The sequence below is a fragment of the Nansenia antarctica genome (genome assembly GCF_963989245.1).
Source record: "Nansenia antarctica genome assembly, chromosome: 2".
In the NCBI taxonomy this organism is placed as follows: Eukaryota; Metazoa; Chordata; class Actinopteri; order Argentiniformes; family Microstomatidae; genus Nansenia; species Nansenia antarctica.
The window spans coordinates 81,262,475-81,274,974 of record NC_137675.1 but is presented as its reverse complement, the minus strand read 5'-3'; the positions used below and the strand labels follow the sequence as shown (position 1 = coordinate 81,274,974).

Below are 12,500 nucleotides of genomic sequence, written 5' to 3'. Positions count from 1 at the left end.
GGTAGAAATCGGAGAACAGGCTCATTGTAATGCATGGAATGGACACAAATGAATGAATGAATGAACATGCATGTCTGATATACCATTCCTCATTCCATCCCATGCATTACAATGAGCCCGTCCTCCGACTTCTACCTCCAGCAGCCTCCCCTAATATAACCACGCCAGCGAGCCACTCACTGATGTCCTGGATGGAACAAATGGATGTCAAACACAGATTCAAGACCATTCACATTCCTATCCAAATGGCCTGCTTCTCCTCTGAACTGTCCCTCCTAAGACCTCTCCATCCCCTCTACCCCCCTGTACAGTTTCTCTACTGTAAATAATAATAATAATAATAATAATAATAATAAAACAACTTCCTTCTTCTAGCATTATGACTGCCAATTGCCCCTGGCCCTATAGATTCGTTTTTTATTATGATGACTGATGGATAGATGATTCACCTACTTAGGCAGTATTGTAAGTCGTTTGAATAAAGGCGTCTGCTAAATGCCAAAAATGTGTCAGCTGTAATGGTGTTATGGAGTAATAGCTGCTTCTTGACTCGCTCTGAGAGACTGGAGGCAAGCCATGGAGACAAAGAGACCTTGGGAAAGTTAAAAACAACCATATCAACTGCCTCCTTCGCCCTCTGGAATAATCTGAGCTGTGTGTGTGTGTGTGTGTGTGTGTATGTGTGTGTGTTTGTTTGTTTTCTACTGTAGCGCTGTAGTGTAGCGTGCTGCAGCTAAAACAGAACAGAACAGCGAGTATCACACCAGCACGTCTGACCTCAGAGGTAAACAAACCATGTACCGAGAGGAGGGGGGTGGGGGGGGGAGAAAAGGGGGGAGAGATAGAGGGAAGGAGGGGGAGATAGAAGGGGGGAGAGAGAGGGGAGAGAGAGGTGGAGGGAGAGGGGACGGGGAGAGAGAGAGGGGGAGAAAGAGAGGGGGGGGGGAATCTTCACTATTTGCACCATGCTGTACATGATGTTTACACAGTTCTCGGTTATTTGTATTCACACTGCAATGTCCACGACTTTCTATTTTTATCTTAAGTGATCTTTATATACTGTACCTGTATACATACACACAGCTCTCTTCAATAATGTATTTATTCTAGTCGTACATTACACTCTTTTCTGTTTGTTTTCTACCTTCACACTTGCTTTGGCAATGTAAACTTATGTTTCCCATAGCCAATGAAGCCCTTTAAATTGTAAAAAGAAATTCTAATTGAAAGAGAAGAGGGGAGAGAGGGGGGAGAGAGAGAGAGAGAAGGGGGGAGAGGGGAGAGAGAAAGTGGAGGATGAGAGAGAGAGAAAAAGCAGAGAGCGAGAGAGTAATCTGACATTTAGCTGGAACTGTGGAGAGCACATCATCTACCACGTGACCCAGTGACACACTGTTTTTCTCACGGGGGACCTTTTTCTTCTTCTTCTTTTCTGGAAAGATGACTTTGCACAAGTGTTCATCAAACAGGACTGATAAGCACCTGTGGGTTGGAGGAAGGGGGGGTTGGGGGGCTCTGCATCCAGAGGACCAATGTGTTCCTAAAGATAAGCTCTCTCTCTCTCTCTCTCTCTCTCTCTGAGGCCACTCCTCCTTCCAGGCAGAGTTGTCTTGCTCATCTGACAGGTGGTGACAGACCAGCTAGCAGGGAGGGGAGAGGAGGAGTGGGGGAGAGGGGAATGGGGGGAGAGGGGAATGGGGGGAGAGGGGAGTGTAGGTGCGGGTGGGGGTGGGGGGATGCTATATCAGGTGCAGTGACCTGAGCTGTCTCTATACAGCACAGCCTCAATTAACACACACCACTTAATACTCTCTGTGGCACACACACACACACGCACGCACGCACACACACACACACACACACACACACACACACACACACACACACACACACACTTATACTGTCTCTAGGTCTCTCTCTCTTTCACACACACACACACACACACACACACACACACACACACACACACACACACACACACACACACTAATTGTTAAATCTAAGGATGGGGGCAGGATAATCTGATCCTAGATCTGTTTAAAACAACTTTTACTTTCAGCATAATCCCCCTTATGAGGGTAATGGGGTCGGTGAGGTGCTCTGACGTGCAATGATTAGACTACAGCGAAGTGTCCCTTCCTCTTCCTCCCTGTTTGTGTGTGTGTGTGTGTGTGTGTGTGTGTGTGTGTGTGACATCAGGACACAGACATCTGGGTACACAGTCGATAGTAAATCTATTTTCTAAGACAGTGAGTGGTTAAGGTTAGAGGTGGGGGCAGGTTAATCCTCACTATGATGGTAATGGGGTCAGTGAGGTTCACTCAGGTAACATCCGGTCTGTGTGTGTGTGTGTGTTTCAAGTTTCAAGTTGATTTGTTATGTCACATTACACAAGTGTAACAGAGTAAAATTCTTAGGCTTCGAATCCTGACATTGCATTGCAGCACAAGACATAGGGCGCAATAAACCAAGCATAAATCAAGATAAAGGGGTCAGTAGTACAGAACAAATAATAGACATAGTACATGATAAGGTTGCATTAGTGCAGGTAAGACAGGTCACACTAGGAATTGTGTGATGCAATCATGTCATCATGGACCAGAATCTCAAAGGAATGTGTCCAACATCTTGTGGAATCAATGCCATCAAGAATTGAGCCTGTTTTGAGAGCAAAGGGAGACCCTACCCAGTATTAGTAATAGTGTTCCTAATAAAGTGTTCAGTACGTATGTGATCTAATTGACCAGTGAAGAGATGAAACATGCATCTAGATCAGTGGTCTTCAACCGGGGGTCCGCGACCCCTAGGGGGTCCGCAGAGGTACTGCAGGGGGTCCGCCAAATTTTTTCAGAATAATTTACAATTTTCACCAAAATAATTTGTGACAATTAAAAAATATAACAAAAGTTATATTGAGTAAACTACAAGCATTAATAGGCAATAATAAGCTACTTTTGACAAAAAACTATTTACAATAAAAATGTACTATTTACTATTTGCATTATGGGTAATGACCCGAGGCACTGTTGAAGCTGAGTGTTGATTAAACTGGTTGAGTTAAACGTGCGCAAGTTGTCCGAGTCCAATAATTATATTATAACTTCACATTATTAGTTACTACTATTAATTAGTGAAGCAGGATGGATACATTTGTAACAGTAACGAGACCTCGAGCTCGAGATCCAACGCTACTCCTTCCACCTCGGCCCCAGCAGCGCCTGCCCCAGGGGCAGATAAACGCAAAAGAGAAAAGTCCCGAAAATATTCAGAAGTGTACCTAAAGTTTGGATTTACTTTCAAAGAAACCGAAGGAGTGGAATTGCCGGTCTGTGTTGTTTGTGCGGCGACGCTCTCAAACGAAAGCATGAAGCCATCAAAGCTGCAACGACACTTGGAGACGAATCATGGCCACTTATAAGATAGAGCACTGGACTACTTTCAGGCTCGTCTGCACTCTCTCCAAGGCCAACAGACAATGATAAGAAAATCTGCGAAAGTCGGTGAGCTTGCTTTGAAAGCCTCATATCAAGTTGCTCTTCGCGTAAAAATCAGGTGTAGTGCTGAGGCACAAACATGTACATTTCAAGCCTGCAAACTGTGACACTTTAAATAACGTGAAACAATACTATTGTGCAATATGACAACCCTAGTCGTCTATCTGTACAGTATAGTACAGTGGATTGTGTACATAGCCTTTATTTATGTAAACCAGCTCCTTCCCTTCTTGTGATTTTTTTAAAAGTTTTTTTTTTTTCCCTTTCCTAACACCAGGGGAGCCACCCCTCCTAAATTTCGTTGTTTGGTACCTGTACTGTAGCAATGACAATAAAGTCCATTCATTCATTCATTCATTCATTCATTCATGTGCAGAAAAGTTGAAGACTATCCCATTGTCAGACACAACAATTGCTCGGCAAATTGGTGAAATGGCATCGGATGTGAGGGTGCAGTTAATTGAGAAATTACAAACGGCGGAGGCATTTGCACTCCAATTGGATGAATCAGTGGACATCTCCAAAGACGCACAGCTCTTGGCATTTGTGCGCTTTGTTGACCAAGACGAAATGTGTGAAGAGTTCTTGTTTTGTAAGAAGCTTCCTGAACGCACAACAAGTGCTGACATTTTCAAAGTGATTGATGACTTTTTCGGTGAAAATGACGTACGTTGGGCAAAGTGTGTCGCGGTGTGTACCGACGGTGCGCGCGCTATGACTGGGCAAAAGAGTGGACTGATGGCGCTTGTCAGAAAAGTCGCCCCCAAAGTGATGTGGACAAAGAAATGAGTGCTGAGTTTGCCTGTCTGCCGACTGCTACTACTGGTTCTCTCTCGTCCAAGGGGTCCTTGGGCTGAAAAGGTTGAAGACCCCTGATCTAGATGCTTACCTGCCTGTCATTGTCTTCAGGTTAAGTCTCCTCCTGTCACCTCCTGTCACACAGCCTGTTCCTTCTATAACTAAGGGGGTTTGAACCGTTATACCAAACAAACAGACATCCTTGTTGTAAAAGGGCTACATTTGGACTGAGAAGTCTCAGACAGGGCTACTCGTGACAAGAGTGATTCCAAGTCACGTCCACTACACCTATTTACAGCAACAGCGTGGGAAACTGCCAGGTAATGATAAGGCGCTGCATCATGACATACCCTGCAGCAAAGAAGGCTTCATGTTATTCAACAGGCTATCATTCAATATCCCTGGCCTATTTGCAGTGTTGGAGAATAGTTTCACTACATGTAGATCAACTGTCAGTTTAACTGCGTTTTGCAGTAGCTTGGTGGTAGTTAAACTGAATTAAAATCATATAGTGTTTCCTGTAGTTAACTACTTGTTGTGTAGTCACTACTCGATACATTTTTTCCCAAAAGAAAACAAAACAAATCATTGGAATTAAACTATTATTCCAGCCCTTGAACTTCAATTTCCTACTATTTCTTATTTCACTGCCTACGGTCTCACCACTTTACCATTTCTCCCTCCCAATGATTTCAGAGTCGCACTTTTTTCAAAGTAGCTCAGGGGTACCTTGGGTGTAGTTCAATGTATTTCCCTGTAAAGTAATTGGTCATCTAGGTGGATACATTAGCTCGGCAACACTATCTATTTGTTGACTGATGACAAGTTGTGCCTGTGATCGTTTCAAACGGTGCAGCCTTGTAATATAAGTAATATATACGCTGCTAAGAATAATCGTCCTAGTCAGCGGTGTGCTGAACGCACCTGTTGCCCGACAGAAGTATCTCAATAAAACATAATTAATAGACAAGATGAATGATTTTGATTTCGTTATAAATTCACTCCGTAACGGTTTTGGCAACAGACTGCTTGTTGCTGGTGACACAGTGAGACTGACACGCTCCTGCCTTAGAAGTGACGTGTCATGTGACGACGTACCCGCTGGCCCAAGGCCAAACGAACACATTCTCATATCACACTCGAGCAGCAATTCTCGTGACATCAGGCTGAATTACCTTGAAGAGTGACTTCGCAAGAACGTTTAGTTCACTGTATGCCCCCCCCCCCCCCAAATACGTATCGTACAAACTTAGTTTGGGTAAAACATGTTTTATGCCTATTACATATTGCACGGATATTATCAGTTAGATATCGTGAGCTTAGAATTATAAGGTTCTATCTCCGTTTAGTGTAGTTCATCAGAGATATTGAGCGTCAAAGTTTTTACATTCCATTATGTTTTGTGAGATGGAACCTTTGTATTTTATGAATTACTAACTCAAAAATGTCAACATAAAAAAAAAAAATAACACCACACAGGCATTAATAAACACCGAATGGATCAGATTATGTAAAAAAATGGAGATAGAACCTTATAATTCTAACGTCACGATATGTTAAATGGATGAGAGTCTACTATATGGACTAGAGAGCTATAAGGTCAACTATAAATTGCTTTAGTTTCTATAAGAAAAGCAACACACACAAAAAGAAAGCACAGAATCCGCAAGGTGTTCTTTCGGGGGAGGAGCCGAGCGAGCGTGCGCTCCAGTCTGTGGGTGTGTTCGAAATGGCATACATATACTACTCATACTAGATATGACGTAGATTTTGAGTATGCAGTACGTTCACACTGTACAGTATGCGAGATTTGAGTATGAGAGAATCGCATTCTTATTATGAATTTAGTAGGCAGTATGCAGTATATACTAATTGAGTATGCTAGTATGCAGTATGCTAGTATGCCATTTCGAACACAGTGTGTGAGCGTGTCGCCTGCCCGCTGTTGGTGCTGTGAGACTCGGCGTCAGTTCACCGGAGGAGGCGACAGCAGCTGGGGGACGTGCGGACATCGGACAGGTCGGAGGAATACACGGACTTAAACATTTTAATGTGGTTGTTTTCCAGCGGGCTGACATAGACCGGACAGGACAATTCTATCTGTTGGATTTTTACGCTACTTTTTTTTTTTCCCCCGGATATTTTGTTCTCTCCAAACAAGAGCTTTGGCACACTTGTTGTTTATTGTAAAAGTATGATATTTAGTTTCAGATAATAACGCGCCTGTGACAGTGACTTGGACATTTAATTATAGCCCAGAGTTTGGTTTTTAGTTGTTTAGGCTGTTCGTTTTAACTTTCAGCACGTTGTTCTACTGTTAAAGCTAACAGTAACTGTAACTGTAACTATAGTTACAGTGTAAACATTTCACTTTCACTGCAGTCTACTATGTTCCAACTGTCAAATTTCTGTTTTGGATTCAATTCTGATTAAACAACATTAATTCGGCTAAATTTTGGCCACACGGCCACTTGTTGTATTTTGGTGACAATAAAGTCCCATACGACTCTGCCCAACCACAGGCATGGCACAGGCAGAGGTCGATATGGCCGGACTCGCCTTCCCCAAACTACCCGCCGGGCTCGACCCCAACGCTCACTTCCCCGCCCGGCTACCCCCTCGGCGCAGGAGACACTCGGCCAACTCCCGGAGAAACTCTTACAAGCTGGGGGGCAAAGTGAACACGTTAGACTTGGAGGACCCTGAGGTTTTCAACGGGCCTCTCTCCAAGTCCAAAACCCTCTCCTGGTCTGCGGACGACATCCTGGCAGAAACCCTGGCGGCGGAAGAGAAGAGGGGGGGGGACAGGGACTCCTCCGTGCCGGTGTCACCTGCGTCCAGCCCGGGGACGAGCACCACTGGCTCTCCTCCCGGTACCCAGTCGTCCGACCCGATACCGCCGCTGGACACCTGGACCGTGGCACAGCCCGGCTCGGTCATCACCAGTTCGGATTCGGAGGATGAAGTCGCTCCCGCGCGCACCAAGGTGAATGAATGAATGAATGAATGAATGAATGAAAGCTTTATTTCGAACATGTGAAAAAAGAAATAGTTATAACAACAAAAAACAAAACAAAAACAAGAAAAAACAAAACAAAAACAAGAAAAAACAAAACAAAACAAAAAACACTATTTACTTAACATGTCCGAAAAGGAGTTGGAAGAAGCATATTAAGCTTATTTAATCCTACCCCTTCTCCAATACTCCAAGGTGGTCCTGTCCCGCGCCCCGTTCGAGCGCAGCAGGTGCGAGCAGGAGGAGAAGGAGGAGATCGAGACCAAGGCCGTGGCCACCTCGCCCGACGGACGGTTCCTCAAGTTCAACATCGAGATCGGGAGGGGGTCTTTCAAGACGGTGTACAAAGGCCTGGACACCGAGACCACGGTGGAGGTGGCGTGGTGCGAGCTACAGGTGAGAGTGACGTCACCTGGGTGCTTTTACGTTTTTCTTTTTTGATATATACATTTTTTTTAAAGACACTCCCGCACACTGTCTCTGCTTGCAGGTATAAGCCATAACAGTTTTAACAGGTGCAACGTTTCGGTCAGTGACCTTCTAGGCTACTCCTGTCCGTTTTTTTTTCCTACACGCACCTGTCGAACACAGGTACGCAAAAAACCCCTTTTGTCATTGCTTTGAAGGTCTCCCATATAGGCCTCCTATCGAGAACAAGCTGTTTGCACAGAGAGAGAGAAAAAACAACAGTCTGATATCTTTCAGTCACATTAAACACTTCCGAGTGCTTTGCGCAGGCTCCGAGAGTGAGACGGGTTATCTCTCTAAACAAAGTTCTCTTTCTGCTTTATCAGCAGTGCCATGATAACATGTCGGCCCTGACTTGAGGTGTAGAAGTGCCTGTGGTTTGATCGCTATCTCCTGCTACAGGGCATTGTGGTATAAACGAAGCTGATGGAGGTACTAGCAGCATTACAACGAGCGCATCCTCCGATTTCTACCTCCACCAGCCTCCCCTGTGGAGGTTGTATAGGCCTATCCCTGTGATCAGGCATGATTGAGAGCACCGGACCCAACTGAGCTTCAACACATAAGGGAATTCTCATTTATTGATTAGTTAATTATTTGTATTGATGAGGCTGATATTGATTGATATTGACGTGTTTCTGTCAAAGCAGCAGAGCGTATGATCCCTGTTAGCAACCAGACACGTTTCAATTTCAATTCAATTCAACTTTATTCGCCATGTGCAGTGCACTAGGAACATGACTTGGTATTCTACCATGCTAAACAAGCTACAGTACATACAACAGATACAAATACAACAAATACAAATACAACAAAACTCAAGACAAAATATACAGTACTAATATGAGTGAATATTATGAATAAATATACTGTACAACTAAGTGCAAGAACATGTAAAGTGCAAGGTGCAATGATCAGGAGTTATTGAGAAGGGCAATGGCTTTGGGGAAGAATCTGCAGATATGCAGATCACTATATTCACCTGCAGAGGAAGCTACCGCCCCCCCCCCCCATCATTCAGCTGTAGTTTAAACCAACACATGAGAGCGGAGGACACACACACACACACTCACACACACACACACACACACACGCACGCACGCACGCACGCACGCACGCACGCACGCACGCACGCACGCACACACACACACACACACTCACACTCACACACACACACACACACACACACACACACACACACACACACACACACACACACACACACACACACACTTGAGTGGAGACATTTTAATGAACCACAATCTAGTATCAATAGGGTTTGAAATCAGTGGATTAAGGATTGTGTAATCATCGGTTATAGTTTAACCACAGTGCCTAACAGTGCCGAACTACCAGGTGTGTCTAGCTCCTGTTGTTAAGTTAAGTTAGTCAGTGCAGAGTACATACCTCAAGGGCCTTTTTAATGAGGCTGTTTTTTTTGCAGTGTCTGAGTGTGCGGATGCTGTTATTTTGCACTCTATTGATACTCTTCAGTTCCAGCAGCACCTCTGCAGCAAAGTCTGATCACGGATGAGCGGTGGTATTTTTCACGAATGAGGCTGTTTTAAAACTGTCGAAAACAAGTTCTAGAATTGATTGTGTTTCTTATTGTTTCTTACTAACAATCACCTAGAGGAGGAGGTAGGAGGTAGTTGGTAGGAGGTAGTTGGTAGGAGGTAGGGGTTAGAGGGGAAGGAGTGGAGGTGTCTGTGTTGTGTCTTAGTCAGTTGTCATGCCTCCAGGGGTTTGAACCCTCTGATGGGGGGCATGTAAGACCAGGGTGGACTAAAGGAAGAGGCTGACATTCTTCCATTGTCTCACTCACTCATTGTGTCTCGCTAATTATCATCCATCCCCATGACAACTGGTATCCTAGCAGCTGCTGGCCTTAATGAGGAGAAGAGTGGGGTGGTTGTTGTGGGTGGAAGGGTCCATGTTTGTCCATGTGTGTGTGTGTGTGTGTGTGTGTGTGTGTGTGTGTGTGTGTGTGTATGTGTGTGTGTGTGTGTGCAAATGCAGATGAAACAACCAAAAACAACACAAAGCATGGGACAGCTACAACACATCAGACTTGATTTGCCTCTACTCACTAAGCTCCTCCCCCTCACCCCCCCCCTTCCCTCTGGACCATAAAACCATTATCTCCTGACTCCTCCCCCCCCCCCCCCCCCCACCCCTGGACCATATCAAACATAAAACCATTATCTCCTGGATGTTCTCTGTGTTATCACACTTCAGCACTGGAGGCTGGTGGAGGCAGAAAACGGAGGACGAGGCCGTCCTCTGATTTCTACCTCCATCAGCCTCCCCTGCAGTGCAATGATTCAGCTTGTGTATGAATAACAGACAGCCTGATAGAGAGACTGGCTGGCTGGTTTGCTGACTGGCTGACTAGCTGGCTGGCTGGCTGGCTGGCTGGCTGGCTGGCTGGTTGTTTGACCGACTGGCTAGCTGGCTGGTTTGCTGGCTGGCTGACTGACTGGCTGGCTGACTGACTAGCTAGCTGGCTGGCTTGCTGGCTGGTTTGCTGATTGGCTAGCTGACTGGCTGGTTGACTGACTGGCTTGCTGGCTGATTTGCTGACTGGTTTGCTTCTTCTTCTTCGGCGTATGGGTAGTTGTTTTCCTCTCCATTCCACCAGGCTCGGGGCCAAGGGGCTGCTACCCTTTTACCACCCCGAGACCTGGTTGAGGGGCTCACCCGGGCTATATTTCTGGACACCCCTCCAGAAGCCACGTCATCTGGTTTGCTGGCTGGCTGACTGACGAGCTTGCTGGCTTGAACTAAATCACACACACACTCTGTCATAAGGCAAGCATTACTCCTTGGCACACACACACACACACACACACACACACACACACACAGACACACACACACGCACACAGACACACGCACACAGTTATACACATACACGCACTCGGATGCACACACGCACTCAGACGCGCACACACACACTCGGGCGCACGTGTGCACGGACACACACACACACACACACACACACACACACACACACACACACACTCACACAGACTTCATTCGTTTCCTCATTCAAATGTCAGCAGGAGGGCATGGATTTTGGCAGCTACACCAATATCAAGTTCATATCAGGTGGACTGGCCTTTTACCATGGCCAACAAACCCAGGCCTAGAGACTGTAGATAGAGCCAACACACACACACACACACACACACACACACACTCACTCTCTGGTCCCCCTGGTCCCCTGGTCTCCAGAGACGCCTGCACGTACGCGTATCCAAACACACACACACACACACACACACACACACACACACACACACACACACACACATACACAGGTCAGTAACAGGATCCCCCCAGGGGGCAGATCAGGGACCTACAGGACATTCCAGTCTGTTACTACAGGGTCTCCCAGCAGAATGTGCAGGGGCAGGAATCTACATCCTCCTCTAAAACACTCATCTTTCTGTAAGTGTGAACTGAAGTAACCCCGCCCCCCCCCACAGTCCCCCGCCCCCTCACCCCCTCACCCCTACCTCCACTCTCCTACCTCCCCACTGCCCCTTCTCCCAGCTCCCTCCCCACTCCCTCCCCCCTACTCCCCCCCTACTCCCAAACCTACCTCCTCCCTCCTTCCACACCTCTACCTCCCCACTGCCCCTTCCCCTTCCCCTTGCTCCCTCCCTCCCTCACCCCACCCCCCTACCTCCTCCCTAACCCTTACAAGAGAAACAGGGCAGCTTAAGAAGTCCGAGCTGGCAGGCATTCGCTACGAAAAGCATGGAAAATCAGTGTTCTACACAAGCTTTGTCTCACATTCCCCTCTGGAGCAGAGAGACATATAAGTCAACAGGATTAACCGACATTAGAGCATCCAGACTGCAGCCTGTAAGTCCACTGAATCTCTGTCAGAGTCTCAACTCTCGGAACGGCCCACAGTGTTGTTGCTGCTGCTGCTGCTGCCAGTGAGAGACAGAGCCCCGGATGAGCCTTGAGGCTTGAGGCTAACTAGTGTCTCACTAGTGTCTCACTAGTGTCTCTCCAGCGGGATTCCAACCCGGGTCTCCCGCGTGGAAGACCCAAGTAGGCTCATCACAAGAGCGTGATTCCAAACCCCCTCCGCTACACTAGGCGTCCTTCACCACTAGCATATATAAGGATTGTGTTGGTGGTGTGTTGGTTGTGTGTTGGTGTTGGTTGTTGGTGGTGTGTTGGTTGTGTGTTGGTTGTTGGTTGTGTGTGTGTTGTGTGTGTTTTGTGTGTTGGTGTTGGTTGTGTGTGTGTTGTCTGTTGGTGTTGGTTGTGTGTGTGTTGTCTGTTGGTGTTGGTTGTGTGTGTGTTGTGTGTTGTGTGTTGGTGTTAGTTGTGTGTTAGTTGTGTGTTAGTTGTGTGTGTGTTGTGTGTTGGTGTTAGTTGTGTGTGTTGGTGTTAGTTGTGTGTTAGTTGTGTGTGTCTTGTGTGTTGGTGTTAGTTGTGTGTGTCTTGTGTGTTGGTGTTAGTTGTGTGTGTGTGTTGTGTGTTAGTTGTTAGTTGTGTGTGTGTTGTGTGTTGGTGTTAGTTGTGTGTGTTGTGTGTTAGTTGTTAGTTGTGTGTGTGTTGTGTGTTGGTGTTAGTTGTGTGTTAGTTGTGTGTGTGTTGTGTGTTGGTGTTGGTTCAGGCTCTCTCCTGTGTTGCTGGTTTTCTAGGGGACACATTCCTCTGCATGGCCAGCTGGAACCTGGCTTTTTCCATCAGCCTTT

At 46.3% G+C, this 12,500-nt stretch overlaps 1 protein-coding gene across 1 annotated transcript in view; it reads left to right on the top strand.

Moving 5' to 3' along the window:
• Positions 1-6,816: 6,816 nt before the first annotated feature.
• The window catches only part of wnk4b (WNK lysine deficient protein kinase 4b), a gene marked incomplete at its 5' end in the record, with an annotated part of 75,342 nt that continues 69,658 nt past the window's right edge, over positions 6,817-12,500 (top strand). Inside the window, 2 exon segments of the mRNA XM_080523529.1 lie at positions 6,817-7,278; positions 7,504-7,704. Coding sequence (XP_080379655.1) covers positions 6,817-7,278; positions 7,504-7,704 — 663 coding nt within the window.